General features: G+C 36.5%; 1 protein-coding gene across 1 annotated transcript in view; it reads right to left on the bottom strand.

Annotated features, from left to right (window-relative positions):
• LOC149211138 (myosin-1-like) overlaps window positions 1–15,980 on the bottom strand; it is a 192,451-nt gene extending 176,471 nt beyond the window's left edge. Inside the window, exons 1-5 of the mRNA XM_089396936.1 lie at window positions 14,428–15,980; window positions 1,535–1,636; window positions 1,281–1,424; window positions 1,043–1,193; window positions 824–851 (exon numbers count right to left, since the gene is read on the bottom strand). Of these exons, the coding sequence (XP_089253062.1) occupies window positions 824–851; window positions 1,043–1,193; window positions 1,281–1,424; window positions 1,535–1,636; window positions 14,428–15,060 (1,058 nt within the window). The 5' untranslated portion in view covers window positions 15,061–15,980. The remainder of the gene's footprint in view (window positions 1–823; window positions 852–1,042; window positions 1,194–1,280; window positions 1,425–1,534; window positions 1,637–14,427) is intronic.
• Between the last annotated feature and the right edge of the window lie 3,899 nt (window positions 15,981–19,879).

The raw sequence follows: 19,879 nt of genomic DNA, 5'->3' as shown, positions 1-19,879 counted from the left end.
CACCCTATCTTTGGATTCATATAAGAGGCTCCCAGTCCAGTCAAAAATCAATTTCAGATGTTAAATTTACATTCTCAGATATTTATCACTAGAAGTTTTAGACATTTGATATCCTAATGGGCCTTTCTTTCATTGCAGATCTATGATCTAACTATTGAAATCCCTTTCATTTTGAAGTAAACTTTGCTAGTTTAAGGATATGCTCAACAATGAAGAACGTTTCCCAATACAAAGTTCTTCCAGAGAGGTGAGACTGTTGACACTATAAGCCCTAGAATTTGATAACAAAACAACTAGTAGTAGTATAAAGCTAAAAAATAATTGCTGCAAGTTCCTTCAAAATAGATATTAGAATAAATGAAAGAGCCCTAATCAATCAAGTTCAGTTTCTGGATGTTAAAGCAAACGTGAAAATGTCAAGTGTTTCCCAGTCTCTAACCAAGAAACATAAAGTTCTCCATGGTATGACACTATAAGCCCTAGAATTTGATAACAAAACAACTAGTAGTAGTATAAAGCTAAAAAATAATTGTTGCAAGTTCCTTCACAATAGATATTAGAATAAATGAAAGAGCCTTAATCAGCAATCCAATCAAGTTCACTTAGTGGACGTTAAAGCAAAAGTGAAAATGTTGAGTGTTTCCCAGTCTGTAACCAAGAAGCATAAAGTTCTCCCACAGTATGAAATCTAAGGTAAGTGCTCTTAAGTGACGTTTTAAAGCAATCTGAGAGTGAATATGCTTGTACAAGTTCATGCTAAGAAGGAACACAAAATTTCTTAGGCCTGAAAAAGGAGGCATCCATCAAGTTATTTACACCTCACCTTATAATAATAGACTGATTAACTCCATCTGCACAAATCCATGCCATAGAAAACAATTAAAACATTAATCAATCATATTTACATTTTTAGTAAGCAATTAACCTTGGCTTAAAACATATACTAGAACACAAGAATTTTTTCACTGGAACACGTTTCAGATAAAACTTAAAATTATAACTTTCACACAAGCAACCCATGCTAAACATGGTGACTTCTCACCTCTCACCATTGCTCCAAATGCAGCATCAGCCATTTGGTATACATGTGGGTTGTCCCCGAGTTTCAACTTGTATGCTTCAATAAACTTATTACCATAAAGGGGAACATCTTTGAATGGGTTGATTGCAACCAAAACTGGTCCTGCTTTAGTCTGCATGGTTGACAGTAAGCGTTTCAAAGATGTAATATGCTCGACTTCTCAAACTAAGAGGTTTTTATCTACATAAAGATCACTTACATAAATCATATCTTGAACATATCTATGCTGAAGATTATGTAGGACTGATGGTTCATTCAAGTAACTTAGCTGTATTAAATCATCCACCCCTTCAAGGATGTCAGGATTTGCAGGTAATAACATGCTTGTTGATACCTTGACAACCTGTACCCATTTTAAAACCAAAAATCAATAATAAAGATGACTACAAAGGCAATTATTGCAGAAAATCCAAAATGCTTCTCACACTAGTGTCAAATTAATTTAGGGCTCACATTGCCATTTGAAAGGATGACATTAGATTCTTCCCCAGAGGTTGATTCGACCACCCCCAATGTCCACTCACTATCTGACACCATGCACCAAGTACGGCATTCCTATTCCAACAACTCAAACATTTCATATTAGTGTCAACTGTTCAAATGATTAATCTGATGCCACTAATGTTGGCTGTGTGCTCAAGGCATTGAAAAAACTAAGCAAGCACATAAATCATAGAGAGAACCTTGTTTTCCAAACCCATCAAATTTTGTGAAAAGAAAGAAAATCCATGAATTTTCTTGGGAGAACAGACACTCATCACAAAATATGAATTGCAAATGATGAACTCATTTTTTGTTAAAACCTGCATAAATATGATAGACATTAGAAATACCATAAATAATTGGTCCAAGGATTGGACATTATTTCATATCTGTTTTCTTGTGATGAAATGGGGAATACTGCTTGTTTCCCATTGCTACGAGTTCTTTGTTGTGACCTTTGTCATTGTGAAAGCATATAGAATCATAGAGAGAACCTTGTTTTCCAAACCAATCAAATTTTGTGAAAACAAAGAAAATCCATTAATTTTCTTCGGAGAAAAGACACACCTCGCAAAATATGAACTGCAAACAATGAACTCATTTTTTGGCAAAACCTGCATAAATTGTTGGGTTGTGTTATATTCTTTCCACAACTAGCCTCAGTAGTCGAACCAGGGTTAGAGGGGGGCGGAGCCCCCCCCTTTCGTTGCGCCAATGCGCAACGGGGGGGTCATAGGGGGGGTGGCAGCCCCCCTTGTACGGGGGGTTTGAGGGGGGCAGTAGCCCCCTCTACAGGGTCCAGGGCAGCGCTCCGGGGAAAAAAATTGAACCTTATATTAGGTGGGCGAACCTACCTATAGTTTTGTGCATGGTTTTCGCACATGGTTTTGGGCGCGATGGTTTTCAGTCCATGATATTGGATGCTTCGGCATGTATATATATGTATTGTAACATTGAAAAGAACATAATGAAAATATCAATCTGGTAGTCCCGGTTTTGAGATCCAGGGGAAAATCTCTATGTATATTTGTTTTATGTGTTATGCTCTCGCTATTGTTTATTTTCTGTTTTTAGAATTCGTATGCAGGTCATTTCTGTACGGGGTTAAAACCTACCTAAATATGATACACATTGGAAATACCATCAATAATTGGTCCAAGGATTGGACATTAATTCATATATGCTTTCTTGTGATGAAATGAGGAATATTGTTTGTTTCCCATTGCCATGAGTTCTTTGGTGTGACCTTTGTCATTGTGAAAGAAACTGGTTCAAATATTTTCTAATGTGAAGCAAATAATGTCCTTCCGGGGATGGAAACAGATTTTCTTTAGCTATTTTTTCAAAAAACAGCATGATATTAGAAAGAAATTGCATTTCGAAATATCTGGATAGAATCTTCAGAGAGTTTGTAAGCCTGGATTGTGTTAATGCTACATTTTCAGAAAAGCGGGAGGCTGCCATTTAATTGATTGTGAAAGGTTTATATTCAAAGCACCCAACATCATCTGCAAAGCCATCCAATGAAAAGGAATGGACAGTGACTTACTGACAGAAAGAAAAAGGCAAATTTTACCAGCAACACAAGCTGCATAAAAGTCACTAGAGAGAAGTAAGGACAGTGTCTTAGGAGTGATTCTCAGAAATATCCTGGTATACATTTTAGGCGAATTGTGGATGCCATTTAAATGATTGTGAAGGGTTTCTATTCAAAGTACCCAATATCATCTTTAAAACCATCCAATGAAAAGGATTGGACAGTGACTTATTGACAACAAGGAAAAATTTGCAAGTGACAAAAGCTGCATATAAGTCACTAGGGAAAAGAAAGGATGATATTTTAGGAGTAATCCTCAGAAATACACTGGTATACAATGCATCAAGGGAATATGTGAAAAATTTTAACCTAAAATATTCAAGGTTCACTTATAAAAGATCCTTTCAGAAAATAGATGAAAAGTGTCATGAGGACAACTGAATCTTACTAATGGATCTGCTTTTGAGAAAGCTTGTATAAAAGATAAATTTTATTCTCCAAAACATAACTTCTTAACATTGAAAACCAAAATTTCTCAATAAGAAAAATAAACTCACAGCATGATATAATAAACTTAGCTTTTACTTATATTCTTTAGAATGTGTGAAATCTGTCTGTGGGCAAGATGAACCTCAAAGAGGTCAAACAGGGTCAGTCAATTTAAATGTTTAAATCACGTTACATTTTATTGTCAATCCACAAACATTAACTTTGAAAAGAACACTGTGTATATAGAATTAATACATTACTGATTCCTATACTATGAAAAGAACCCTACAATTTAACGCTTTAAAAAACACACTTGCAATAAAAACCAATCAGAGCAGAAATCAAAAAAATTACTACAGAGATCTGGTTGATCACTGAGTTTATGTTTACAAGAGTGCTTTCTGGCACAGATCACAGATCAATAGCATCAGATGGTTCTATGATATATTACAAGCAAATCCGTTCTTCAACCTTCAGTGTCTGATTTCTGTAGGGAACCAACACTCTTGCAAAAGCATGTAAAAAATGATTGCAAACAATATTCAGGAAATTAGATAACAGAAATTGAAATTCTAATCTGGAAGGCAATGAAAGGAATTTAAATCTATTTAACTAATCTACCCAAGAGAAATATGTTGCAATGCAAACCAGATTAGGGGGCCCTTCCCAACTGACTTGCACTGCAAGAGAAGCTATAGCACTACTACACTTTGATCACACAAAATCTTCAGAACAGCATCGGCTTTGTATTAAATGAATCAGTTCCCGGATTTACATTGACATTCACAAGTTTGGTCTGCATAAACCACTCGTTCTACCCTCTGACAGACTATACTCCATGTACTGGACTCCTTCACCCCCCAGACTTTACATTACATAGCATATTTAAAGTGCAGGAGGGTGTGGCATGACCACAACCGATTCCCCCATTTTCATAGTTTGACAGCACTGTTTCAACTGTGAAACAGTAAACAAAGGAAATGGCTTAATGCCCTAATACAATTTCGTCTGTTCACTGGTAAGGATAGCATATAAACCATTATCATGAAATATTTTCATGACATGAGGCATGAAAATTTCCTTTCCACTTGGCAATAACCTCAAACCAATTCAACTGTTAAGCCCCACTGCTGGATACCCTATTTTGGCATACGGTTGACCAGAACTTTGAAAAAGGAGCAGAGCTTTCGTCCCAGCCTGGAATCAATCTGACAAGTGACAAACACCAAACCATCTCAGGGCACCTGGAAACAAAACGGACATGGCAGATTTTCCCTTGGAGGCATGCAAGTATGCCAACCAACAATGGGGGTGACAGGACTTGGATCCAATGTTAGCAAACACAAGTTCTAACTCTATTAAAATTTAACTTATCAAAAATAAGGAAAATCATAAATATTTAACAACTGTATACCTTATGAGCTTGCTGTGTTAACTTTCCTTGGAAACATGAGTAGGTGGAAGGAGGATGTAAAAATGGTCAAAATTGGCAATTCTGACAGTGAGAAAGGATTCAAATTAATTTCAAAATAAAGGCCAAACAGACAGCACAAGCTTCCAATAAACACACTTCTAAACTAGTACTACCCATGCATTTTCCCTTAATTCTGAGGAAAGTGTACTAAGGCTACTAATGACCACCTTTAAAATAGGAAGACAATTAGAAAATTGTCACAGTTAGCCCTCTTAAGGTTTACCTTTATTAAAATTGGCAACCAGGGCCAAACTCCATGTGGGTCATCTTATTTATGGCAGCTGATATTTTTCTTGGACTCCTCTCATCGAGAGGTGTAGGATTGATCTAACTATCATCCAATTCCAGTAAGTATTTATGGAGTTATGAATTTATTTGTGTTATAAGACAATTCGTCAAGGTCAGCCAGCAACCAAATAACCCACACATGTGCTCAACTTTTAGTATAAAAGGAGGTGAATTGATAGTCATTTCTACACACACTTCTCTCTTGATTTCTCTCCACTTGTTTTGAGTTCAGTGGCAAGAGAAATCTAGATGATGAAGCCCTAAACGCAGGAGGAAAGAAGCCTAAGCATGGAGGCCATAACGCAGTCTTAGCACAGCCCTATCCTATGACAGCTCTACGCACAACCTAGAGGACGCAGTCATGAAGAGATGCCCTAATCCTCCATGCTGTCCTAGCCACAGTCAAGAAGAAGATATACACTGTCCTAAATATACCAAGGGTGACCTAGCCGCAGGCCTATAGTACCCTAGCCGCAGGCCTATAGTACCCTAGCCGCAGGCCTATGGTTCCCTAGCCACAGGCCTATGGTGCCCTAGCTTTAGGATGGCCGCAAGGTCTAAAAGGAAGGGAGAACAGGGTTCGAACAGCATTCAAAAGCAATGCTGGAAGGAGGACTGTTAGGAGAAGGGTAAGCAAAGATTTTGATGAGTTTGAGGCTGATTTTAGGGTATAGTTGCAGCAGCTTCAGGTGCGCTAATCAGAGAGCCGAGATCTCATTAGCAGAGATCTAGGAGGGCCACAGTTTGTTGTAGGAAAGGAGGCTGAAAGTCTCAAGACACTCTATTTTGATATTGATCTGGGATCAATTAGAACTGACTTCAGATCAGTAAGAGTGATATGACTCACTCTCTTGGAACTGATCTGGGATCAGTAAGAGTGGTATGACACACTCTCTTCACATGGAACTGACTTCGGGTCAGCAGAGAATGGTATGAGACATTCTCGACCAATTCTTCTTCTTCATGGTTCAGCAGAGCAGTGCATGGCACTGATGGCAGAGATAGTACAGTGCGACAGATGGATAAGCGGATGGAGTTCTCCCTAGTTGAGAGGGAGTGTTAAAATTGGAAACTAGGGCCAAACTCCATGTGGGTCATCTTATTTATGGCAGCTGATATTTTTCTTGGACTCCTCTCATCGAGAGGTGTAGGATTGATCTAAAGATCATCCGATTCCAGTAAGTATTCATGGAGTTATGAATTTATTTGTGTTATAAGACAATTCGTCAAGGTCGCCCAGCAATCAAATAACCCACACATGTGCTCAACGTTTTAGTATAAAAGGAGGTGACTTGATAGTCATTTCAACACACACTTCTCTCTTGATTTCTCCACTTGTTCTGGTTTTAGTGGCAAGAGAAATCTAGATGATGAAGCCCTAAAAGCAGGAGGAAAGAAGCCTAAGCATGGAGGCCATAATGCAGTCCTAGCACAGCCCTATCCTATGACAGCGCTACGCACAACCTGGAGAACACAGTCATGAAAAGATGCCCTAATCCTCCACGTTCTCCTAGCCACAGTCAAGAAGAAGATATACATTGTCCTAAATATACCAAGGGCGACCTAGCCGCAGGCCTATAGTGCCCTAGCCGCAGGCCTATGGTGCCCTAGCTTCAGGATGGCTGCAAGGTCTAAAAGGAAGGGAGAACAGGGTTCAAACAACATTCAAAAGCAATTCTGGAAGGAGGACTGTTAGGAGAAGGGTAAGCAAAGATTTTGATGAGTTTGAGGCTGATTTTAGGGTATAGTTGCAGCAACTTCAGGTGCCCTAATCAGAGAGCCGAGATCTCATTAGCAGAGATCTAGGAGGGCCGCAGTCTGCTATAGGAAAGGAGGTTGAAAGTGTTTATAGATCAGCGTTGAGGAGAAGGTCTCAAGACAGGCATAACGCAGGATATGAGGACTGGTTTGAAGGTCTGAATTAGGGTATTCCTGTAGCTGTTCTGGAACCCGAGTAGGAGGGACAAATCCTCTAAAAGAAGATGCTCAGAACAACCATAGAATCCCCCTCAAGTGTGATCACTGCAAGGATGAAGATCTGATCCTAAATTATTTAGGACAGAGATTGAACCCTAGTTGAGGGCAGCGTAGAAGTATCAAGTTCTGGGCATAAGTATGATTGCTAACCCTCTCAAGAACAGGCCGAGAGTCTCTTGCTCTAAGTGGCATGGTGCAATGGGACAGCAGCAAAGGAATGCTAACAATGGAACAACAACATGGTAAGTGGTACAGCAGGACATGGTGCTTGCTGAAAGCTTGGTACTTGGGACAGCAAGCTATGACATGGCACAGCATGCTAAACAGTGGGACAGCAAGCAATCATAGGAGCAGCAATGACTAACAATGGGACAGAAGTATGGCAAACATGAAATGGCAATGTCACTAACAGTGGGACAGCAGTATGCCACATGGGACAGCTGTGGTAGCATGGTGCAGCAATGGCACATGGGACAGCTATGGCAGCATGGTGCAACAATGGCACATGGGACAGCAGTGGAAGCATAAGGTGCAGCAGTATGATGTGTGCAGCATGGTTATGAGGTCCAGAATAGTGATGATGCGTGCAGCATGGTGCAGCACAGTGAGATGCAGCGTGATGACGAGATGCAGCACAATGATAGGTGAAGGAGTCACCTTGGAGAATCAGTTGAAACAGCATGTCTTCATCTGAGTTCAGCTATCTCATGTATCATCTTCTTAGAGATGATCTATGCTCTTATTTAGATAAGTCAAAGTGTTGACTTCTGTTGTAAATGTGCTATCTCTCTCTCTCTCTCTCTCCCTGCTGAACTATTGAAGAACATATAAGAAGAATTGATCAAGGGTTTTTCCCACATTGGGGTTTGTCCCTTGCTAGCACCACATCTTATCTCCTCTTGTCTTGGCTTGTCTTCTGCGATCTATGTTTATGTTCTATCTGCAATTTACTATAATACTGATGTGATTGCTAATATTGGGCTAAATGTGAAAATTGAAATAAATTGCTCCTAGCATAGACCATACCTAAAGTTAACAGCCTTCCTTGTGGACAGCGTACTAGCAATGGGGTAATCGATGGATGGTAGTAGTGCAACTTGACAGACATTTTTGAAGTTGGTCCTTACAGCATGCCTAGGCAAATTTTCCCTCCATATCATATATTGGGTTCATACGCTACAGCTTCCACTGTCTCCCATTAACTTTAATGGAAAGAAATTACTAAATTCTTAAACAAACTCGATCATAGAAACAAGAATATGATTTGACCTCAGATGAAGCTTATATAGTTATGCAATTTTTTGCCCCTTGAGGCTTGGATGTCCGTTAAAAACAACACTTGGAGTAGGATAGGAGGAAGGATATATGAGTTTGTTGACCAATTCAGAATTTTAACAGATAGCTCAAGAGGATGTTTGATTATGAACCACTAGATGACCAACTAAAATACAAACTGCAGTTACAGGTCGTGCCAGAACAATACTTGTATACCTGAAGCATCACAGTATACCAGACAATCCATTTTCTCCCCAAAATAGTTGCTAAAATATAGTGTAAACCAATGCATGGTGTGGAGATTACATAATTTTGAAGTACTTCGAACATCCTTATCCCTTGACAAAGAAATTGTAAGCATATGAACCCAGTATACCGCACAAAAAAAATGTAATTTAACTGATTTTTTTACTTTTTAATTTTTTGTATTTTTTTTTAATTTTGCCAATGTTTGCCGTGTTTACCAATATTTTCCCAATTTTTACAATTTTTTTTATTTTTCCATATCCTTGACAATTTTAATATTTATCCTGATGCTAATGTTTGCAACGTTGTATGAACCAAGTTATAGCAAAATCATTAGCATTGCCTCTTGGACATGTTTAACCCCAATGAATAAAAGCACGACTTTTACTGGCTTCAAACATGCTTATTCTGTCAAAGTCCTATGGCTATGAAGTGACATATTCTAGTACCACTGTAAAGTGTAGTAACAAAACTCACTGTGTAATAAAGAAGCTCACTAAGTATGCTTGGCTTGCCAACAAAACCAGTACTCAACCAAAGCTCTGCAAAACTTGATCAAACCCAATCAAACTTGATGAGTCTCTGTTAGACTCATAAGGACCTGTTAGTATACATTAAACTCAAAAGGCTCTCCAAACTCATAGTCAAATTTGCCTAGAACTTGGCCACAGAATTCAACTATTAAACTAACTTTTCCATCATTTTTACACACCTTTTCCACTGCTTCTTCTCTGGTTTACAACCTCAAACTGCCAAGAAGGTTTGTCCTGTTTTATAGTAGATTTACAGCAAACAATTAAAATAAGATTTGAGGGGTCTCAAACTATTAAAAATAATATTTAAGGGGTCATACAGCGCATTCACAGCTATCTCAATTGTTTTTAAGATCTAAAAGGTCTTATCCAACATAATTTTTGCTGATTTTGGAGAGCAAGGAAGAATTTTTATTGTTGGGTTGATCATCCTTGACTGAATTAAGAATTTTCACCAAGGTTGGAGCCATTCTTATTGGCCAAAGAAGTGCCTTGTCTTTAAACATTTTTAATGCTTCTTCTTTAACAAGCTGCTCAAGGAGATCAAAAAGGCATTGTAGAAGGTCACCGAAGTTTAATCTTTTATCCTCTTTCAGTTATGTTTCAATCTTGAAGCCCTAAAAATCAAAACATGGGAAAGGGATTTTCTTCAAACACATTGAAAAGACCTGTGAGAGGTTGTTCCAACAATAAAACTTTAAGTAGAATAATAAACTGCATCAAATATCACCTTGCCCAAATTACTAGCCATGACATCAACCCATGCCTAAAAGTTCCTATGGAACTTAAAGACCAAATCATGAGACAATCTCTTATTCTCATCTGATAGCTGAAGTAGAGGAACACCTATATTGCATCTTCATTTGTCAAAAGCAGTACTGCAGGCTTTGGAGATGTTAGCAGTAGTACTTCAAGTTCCCAATCGTCGCATCTCCCCTCCCAAGCCCCATGCCGCCAAGAAAGTCTGCAAAGAAAGGCTGCCAAGAAAGTCATAGGTACATCCTGATTTTATTCAGATCAGCAAGCTATGGTTGACGCCATTGTTGCATTTGGCCAGATGACCACACCCCTTTTTTAATCTCAATACAGCAGGATTTTGGCATTGCTATTAAAGATGTCGATACAACAAATGCCAAGTACCACGCTTCCTCGGCAGAAACTGGTTGGACCATTATGCTTGATTGGAGTAAGGGAAAGAATAGAACCATTCTAAATTTCCTTGAACCTTGATCTGCGTGCACTATGTTTCTTAAAAGTGTATGCATCTGATCTGATAAAGTAGATTGTAGCATATCATGCAATTTTTTACAAAAACACGTCGTGGAAAAACACCCCACCATTTTTCCAGCCTCCATCTGCAACTCATTTTATGTATCTCATTCTAGAGAATATAGAAAAATGTGCATGGTTGGACAATAAAACCTATAGTAGAAAAAAACAAATCAACAGCAAAATTTATCTGTTATCACGTAAGTGTCACCAATTTGATAAGGAAGTATGGGGAAACAAGCATGGGTGAACACTGAAATCTATTGTGGAAAAATAGAAATTGATTGCTAAATTATCTATTACCATGCATGGGTCACCAATTTGATAAGTATCAAGAGAACAACGAGCTCGTCCAACCTACTATCACTCGGTTTGCAACCAATTCCATTTGAAAACCTATGCATTGTTCACATACTATGGAAGTACTAACACATTTATTATAATAATTGCGCTAATGTATGAAGAGAGATGCATATACACTAATTTAATAAGACATAAGGAATGAATATGTGCTAACATAACGACAGATATGCATCACAATCAGACAGAAATAATGACAAGAGAAGAACCAAAAAGACAAGTACTCCAAGATATGCACTGAAAAGAAGCCTATAATCACAGAATCATTACTGCAGTAGATTGTTTACATTGTTACTTTAGCTCTCAGAGGCCTCAAGTAAACTCTAGGTGCAAATTTCAATAGTTTTGCACAATCATGTGTGATTTAATAAATATTGAGGTTTGCAGCTCAACATCTTTTTTATCCCTCTCAATGCTTAATAGATCCAAGTAAAGGTGAAGCTATGCTAGTATACAGTTGTTTGAATTTGGGAAGAAAGGCAAAAAATGTCATCATATTTTGACGATATGGTAATTTAAAAAAAATGGCATTGGTTCTTTTTTCCTTTTTTATATTAGTGTTATATACACACACAAAGATCTCCTGCACCCCACACTGTAAAGTTCCTCACTTCTCTTGACCCAAATACAAAACTCAATTGATTTTTATAAGTCTATAAGTGCATGCTTCAGTCCAAAGATTGGCTCCAAACAGCTCATACAATATAATAAAATATGGTTATACAGATCTGTGCAGATGTCAAGTGAATCTGAAAGAAAATTTACCACAGATTTGTCCATACTAGGGCACTGGAGGGGTTTTGTACCCAGCATTGTGCATACTGAATATGTGCTCAGAATTATCCCACAACTAAATGTCTGTTCATCCTCAACTCTTTACGGCCCAACATGTGCCAAAAAGAACAATCTCAAAAGATTGCATGTTAGCCAAAAATGGCTTGACTTAAAATATAACAAGAGGACAGATACAATTGACATTGAAGCATTGAATTTAAATGATTTTTTATGCAGGGAGGCTAGTGAAGTTATAATAATGTTTCAAAGCCATTGATCAAATATTGTGAATGATGGATGAAGATAAGACCTCTATAAACCACATCTGTTGGGACATGAACAAGGCCAAGGATGCCATTTCAGTAACATATAGAGGAAAGGAAGAGTAATGCATGTGGGATCGTTGATTATAGGTAGCAACTTCAATTACAGAAGCCATTTCATGCAGTTTAGGCTTTGTCATTGCATGGAATTGACTCTAATTTTTTAGTTGATTTTGAACATTTTATGTATTATTTAGTTTAGAAATTTTATTGTAGTTGTTCTCAAGTTTTTGTCATGTGGCAAGCTGGCTCTTGCACTTTGGCTCTCCAAGTCGTTGCCAAACCTGAATCATGTGATGTTGCTGTGGGGTAAATGTACCAAACAACTTCAAAAGCTTACTATCCTAGTACTACACTAGGATAAGTATCCTGAACTACAAAGTTGAAGCATCTCCATCCAAATACCACAACTGTAGTTGAATCAAAGTGTGTTCTTATAGTGGAGAAAACAAGGGATCTATCATGAATCAAATTGTGTTCTTATAGTAGAGAAAACAAGGGATCTATCTTATTTGTGAAAAGCACTCACCATAAGCTCCAACTTTCTGACAGAATTAAGTCTTCTTGTTTCATGACACACGTACACACTTGGCCCACAAAAGTTTGAATGATCCATAGTAATCTATATCTACCAGAAACAATTGCAAAAAAGCAAAATCATCCTGACGTTACTTGTAATCCTAGACTCTGACTGTATTAGTAACTATCACATGCCACGTACCAACACTAATTCTGAAGGGTTCACCCATAATAGTAATACTTTAGGTGAGATCACGTAATTACAGAAAACCATCTTTAAGCATCTTGAACCCAAATGTCTATAGGTCTTGTGTGAATTTTATGATAGGTGCAACAAAATATATAAGAGTTCAGTTCTGCAACAGTTAACGGAGATTTTGCAATTTTTATGCAGGTAATGGAGATTTTGCAATTTTTATGCAGGTGTAAGCAAGCCTAATATGATTTCACTAAATTAGACAAGAACAACAAATCTTTTTGCTTATAACTGCTTTCAGATAAGCATTTACGAATGTGGTCTCCATTGAGCTATTAAAATAATAATAATAAATAAATAAATCATTATTTTTCCTTTTTTACTATGAAATTATATTCTGAAAAATTTCATAATGCAAATTTTGTTAGCTATTAAAGCAACTCCAACTTGGATCCACACAGAGTCGAACATCACCAACTCAAGCTGCCTTCTATAGGACATGATACACCAGAGCAAATTCGGATATTTTGCATAGGAAATTGACAGTCTTAGAATTTGACATCACATTTTTCAAATAAACTATGATGATAACTTCTAGTTTCATTTGGGCAAAATACCAAATGGTATTCAACTGAAAATTAAGGCCATATCACAGGGCTATACACCAACCAACAATTTCTGTAGTGCACTACCTATTTGAGATAGCAACAACAAAAGAGATGTCTCCAAAAACAAGAAATATGAAAACTTCAAATAAAAACAGCAAGAAAGCAAAACCATTCTGAGGTTCAGCAAAACACTGACTGATGTAACAAACAAAATATAAATGCACATTGACGTTCATAAACAGTTCTTGTCGATGATCAAGGTAACAGTTAAATGGGACAGCCACGAATTTTACCAAAATCTAACTGACTAAATATTTAATATGAAAGGCTACTAACATGTCATTCACCATGAAAAGCATGACATTGCAGGCACCATCTGCCCAGTGGTAATCATCAGTTCAAACAGCCAAAATCATCACGTACGTACACAGTTTCAAAGGTTGGCTGATTGATGTTCATTGTGTTCAGTTACATTCCTTATTAGCAACATTAATAATAATATTATATACTTACATCAAGACTAAAACTAAAGCAGGATTCAGATTTAACTCAGCTGTTATTTACACCTAAGTTGATCTTATATCTTGTTACATTAACAGCATTGATTATCTACACCTGCGGCACAACTACAGTCAAAGAAGGTTTTCAAATAGATTAAAAATCAAGCTGAGAATCATTCAAACTTCAACTCAGACATCAATTTTCCTTTGTAATTTTTGCAAGATAAAAACAAGGATTACATCATAACCAAAAGTAAAAAGGCTTTTACTAATAGATTCATTTTGAAACGGGGCATTGTCGAACAAATTAGCTTTTAATCCAATTTTTTTTCCAGGAAAAGGTGAAAGATAATAATAATCAGATTGAAGACCGCAGCGTAAATACAGTTAAGGAAGCAGCTGATGCAATTAAACCACAAGCTTGTCCATGGATACATGTTTTTGTTTTAGTGAAACATCTTTGAAGAAATGAGCTATAGTATTGAACAATCTTACCATTTTCATGCCAGAAACGCTGTCATCCGTCCACTTCCCGTCATCCTCCACTGATGCAGGATAGGAACCAGCTTCCGAATCATCGCTGTCGCCCGAACGATCTTCGAATGTTCCCGCCGGCTTCTTGTAAGGTGATTCAACCGGACTTCGATTATTCCTTCTCTTAAAGCCCTGTTTATCCTTTAAAGCACCCTCAGCCATATCCGAATCAATGTTGGGCATCACGACGAAAAGGGGTTTGCTTGCCACTTTTGAACCCTTATTGCGCTCAGCATTAACCTCGGCAGCTCCGTTATCGCTACCATCGGCCAAGGGATCCCCTTCAAACTGATCAACATTTGTCATATTTTCACTCTGCTTGTTCATACAGATACCTTGAACATCAACCGGTGGAATCTCAGCTTGAACATCCCTAGGGACTTGATCATTGCTCTGACTAAACCGTGTCTGGGTAATTCTTCTTGTTCTGACTGCAGAAGGAGGCCTGGCTTTCGAAGTCGGCCGCATTGGCAGTACAGGAGGGATACCGTTGTCACGGGATCTATCCTCGCGGCCCTTGATTGCCTCCAGCATTTCCTCCATGGAACTGCGTTGCCGCAGCTGAGGAGGAACCATTGTTGTTGTGGACAACATCCTTTTAAGCTATATCTCAAATTAAAGCCAGCTCGATCCTTCCCAAAATTTAAAGTTCATTTCCTATTGACTGTCACGGTAATAAGACTCACAGTTTCTGCAGTCAATAGATTGCCCATACAAAATCATCGATTGTCTCCGTTATTTTTCTGCTTCAAATTTTCAGTTATTTCATGTATTTTGACATTTGTAAAATAGCGTTTCTTCGACTTCAAAATTTCCTAATTTGTGTTCCTTTCACTCTAAATATTCAATATATTTTGCGTTCCTTGGGTCGAAAACGGAAGCAAACGACAAATAACTCACCAAAAGGGATACATTAAGCTTTCAGACATCTCGCATTAGTAAAACTTACATTAACAGGCCAATATCCTTCACCGGGTCCAATTCTATAACCTGCAACTGCCATATAAGGCCGAGGAACAGTCAAGAGCTTGAAATTTAGCGCAGCTAATTTATTTTCTGGCCAATCTTTCTAAACAAGGGACAAAGCGTACAAATTACTTGTCGGAATTTCTTAAAACAAAAGAGGCAAAATGATGCCCCAATCCATTAGCTTAAAAAAAAATGAAAATGAGTAAATTAACCCCAGAAATTTCCCGATATGTCAATCTAGGGCCAAAAATATCAAAATCAGCAGAAGCTGCCGAAATCGGTTCGAATTTCAGGCGAAAACTCACATATCAGCCAAATTTTGACAGAAAACCTGGTCTACCCTAATTTTTTCAATATTTGTGCAAAATCGGGTCTCGTGATCGATTCCCCGTAATCCGGATGAAGAGGCGAGAGCTGTGTGCGTGGATCTCTACGCTTGGATTCTCCAAGAAACTCATCCGTCGAATACGTGCAGCGAAACGTTGCATCACTCATGGTCTGTATGCGCTCTACACTCTCATCTTCACTGCCCGTAACACAAGAACGTAATAATAATTATTATTTAATTAAATATCGTTTTGTGTTGTAATTTTTTATTTATTGCTCTACTACCGCCAACTCCGAATCGAACGATCTTTATCATGTTTTTAACGTCTGCCACATCATTCGTCTCCGGTGATGTCAGCATTAAATAACTACGTGGACGGTGTGACGTGTTCAAGCAGCTTCTACCTGTTTGAGATAGCCTTGCTCTGACCCTTCGATCGAGAAAACGTGCACGCTCTTTAATGACAACACCGCTAAACATCGAAATATGGAGAATCGGTATGCTTAACTAGCACGCTACTTTGACCCATTCAAAAACATCTGCCCCACTCAGCCTACGCAGCTGGAGCGAAGCTGCCCTCTCTTTAATACCACCGCTGTGTACCACCTGGTTAAACCGTGTTCTGAAGTCCAACCTGTGAAGACCAGGGATCTAACGTGTCATCCGTGGGAGCAGTTGGATCCGAGCTGCCGTGATTTTATCCCCAACATAGCAGGACAAACACAACCAGACATGACCAAAAGGGCCGAAGCACTATCATGTTAAAAGTCGATTACATTTTTCATGTCAGTCAAACTGTATTTTAGCCGTTGCAATTTTGACGGTGATGAGAGGGAGGAAGTGCGCGGCATTTATTTACATGATTTAAGTGGAGTGCACGACCCGTTCACATGTCGCCGCCGCCTTTTGCGCAGAAAAAGGCAAGTATGAATATTACTTTACTTCTTGAAAAACCAAACAGAAAGGTTGTTTTCAAAAATTTCCCAACGGCCTCCTCTCGCATTGGACATTGCAACTCAACGTTTCTCCATATTTTAGTTGAAATAATGCATGTGGCACACTTAACCGTTTGACTGTCTATTTCATTTTCTACTCATGACCTGCATCTTTAGAATATGCATTTTCTATATAGAATTAGTTTATAATAAATTCAGGTTACTACGTTAAGTGTTTGTGATGGGGAGACATCGTACAAACTATTTCAAATGTAATTGATGGCCTAGGTTTTGTAGCTGTCTAAGGACATGGAATCATTTCAACCTTGATAATCCATTCAGTTTTTACTGAAATAAATTCAGGACTAACTGAAAGAAATTCAGAGTCCTATTGTGGAACCTTGATCATGTAGAGATAGAATAATTGAAAAGACAAAACATATACCAGATGGCAGAATTGAAAAAACAAAAATCTAAAATTTAAGAAAATCATTGGATTTATGTATTGCATGGTGCATAGTTGAGTAGACTTTCTTATAAAATATAGGTTTTTGTTTGCCTCGAGAATTATGAGGGCCTTTTCCCAAAGTTTGGTTGACCAAGAATGGTTTTATTCATGAACTGCATAGGATTAGAAACACTAAAGTATATTTTATGGGAATGTTGTGTCTCAATATACCAGTTGGCTCATATTCTCACAACATCTTGTTGGACTTAGATTGAATGCTAGTTGGCTCATATTCTCACAACTTCTGGTTGGATTTAGATGCAATTTTAATTGGCTCATATTCTCACAACATCTTGTTGGACTTAGATTGAATGCTAGTTGGCTCATATTCTCACAACATCTGGTTGGATTTAGATATATTCTCACAACATCTGGTTGGATTTAGATGCAATTTTAATTGGCTCATATTCTCTATGTTTGTTATGTGATTGAGGAGAAGTTGTAACATGATTAAGGGTTTTTTGTTTTGTATTTGGCATTGGTTGAGAGCATTTAGTTTATGTACTTTTTGGAAACTTTATTATAAATGCATTTTTTGATAATGAAGTTTTATGTGCTATTTGTCAACTATGGCAAGATAATGTAAGTATACAATTTCTAGACAGAGAAGTATTGCCAAGATAATATAAGTATGCAATTTTAGATAGAGAATCATTGTTGATTAGGGATACTGAAAAATCCAAATTTTTATTCATATTTTAAAGGTATTTTAGTTGCTCTAAGAAAAAGAATATGAATTATCTACGTATATCTTTCCTCTGTCCTTTTTTTAACCCCTAATGTATATAACTTTTTTGTATATATAATTAGCATAGCTCCATCTTAAACACAGATCTAATATGAGCCGAGAGGGATCCAATTTCTTCACGTGCAAAATTTTTTATGAGTTTACATTATTTAAATGTTTTGTATAGTTATTTAATTTTTTTTATTTTTAGATTTTTTAAAAATTTTATTTTGGTAGACATGAGCAAAATTTCAACTTTGATGATGAACCATCGTTACACATCATACTGTGTTGTAGAATGAGCCTCTGTAAAATGAGCATCTCGGCTCAATAAAAAAAATTTATAAAATAATAATAAAGAATTTAGAGGTTGTGAATTTTTTTTATTTTTTAATCATAAACAAAAATTTCTCAATTACCTTATTTAACAAATATGTTTTTCTAAATAAACTATCATACAAAGATTTAGGATGAGAAAAAACCAAGAGAAGGAATCTCCATGTACACTAACAAGCTATTATTTTCTTTTTCTTTGTCCTTATTACTTGTGTGTGGTGAAGATCTCTATGTCGTCTTTATCCTTAAGTTTCTTAATAGAATTTTAGACTAGTGTGCCCATATAAATGAAATGGTTGGTAAACTCGGATAAACACCAATGTCAAAACACTGACTTTATGATACATCTCACAAGATTAAAAAAACTCATAAAAATTAACTAAATAATAATTTTATTTTACATAATAATTATTAATTATTAAAAAATTAGTATGTGAGTTAAACATATCTACATTTAAAAAAACATCAAACATGTAACAAGATTATTAACTATGAAGACCTATTCTCATTTTATTATGGAGATTCTTAACTTGTAATAGGGTTCGTTACAATACCATTGCTTATATATACCACGTACCCCAAAAATCATAACTTATTTAATATGACACTTGTTCATATGACATTGTTTTAATCAATCAATTTAATTAAAAAGATAAAAGGAGCATATAAACTACTCTTGAGATAAATCTAAACCTTTAATTTGTAACTATTACTAAGAATATTAAAGAATGTTCTATGAGAGTTAAACCTTTCTTAACTTGTAATAGGGTTCATTACAATACCATTGCTTATATATATCACATACCCAAAAAAAGATAACTTATTTAATATGACATTGTTTTAATCAATCAATTTAATTAAAAGGATAAAGGGAGCATATAAACTACTTTTGAGATAAATCTAAACCTTTAACTTGTAACTACTACTAAGAATATTATAGAATATGTTCTATGAGAGTTAAACCTTTGATGTAAATAATTTTTTAACAGAGAGGCTCATTCTACAGCCCAATGTGAAAGAGATGTGTAATCCGTCTTCAACTTGGAGTTAACACGTGTCCCTATTAAAATAAAATTTAAATTTAAATATTCTCTTAATAGATCTATTTATGTGAATATCCACTTCATAACATTTATCTATAGAAAAAAAATGTTTAAAGAAAATATTTGAATGTTGTAGTTAATAAAATATCCAATTTAAGCTATGAATAAAATATTTTAATATGAATTAATATTGACCTGTATTTAAAGATATATAGCATTCAAGAATGCAATTTTAACAATGAAAAATTATACATTGTTTTTTCACTCTAAAAGAAGTTTGCAGGTGAAGCAATTTAATCTCTCTTGGCTCATGTTAAATGAATCTCTATTGTTTGATAGTTAAACTAAAATTATATAAACCTTATTCCAAAATTAACAGAGGTAACTAGGTCTTAAAAGCATGATACATATTTTGGCTAGAAATGTGGATTATTTAGAAGTTTATGTAGCGGGAAAGAACTTTATGTTGCACAAAACAAAACAAAAAGAGAATGGAGTTAAATTTTGAATATTAACTCACAAATTTAATGTTGTAATTTTCTTTGCTTTTATCGAAAATGAGAAAAA

This window comes from Pinus tabuliformis, chromosome 1_2, assembly GCF_031772625.1.
Source record: "Pinus tabuliformis cultivar Carrire ecotype Pingquan chromosome 1_2, CPIR1, whole genome shotgun sequence".
In the NCBI taxonomy this organism is placed as follows: Eukaryota; Viridiplantae; Streptophyta; class Pinopsida; order Pinales; family Pinaceae; genus Pinus; species Pinus tabuliformis.
Note: the sequence above shows the minus strand (reverse complement) of the source record. Positions and strands in the feature narration are given on the sequence as shown.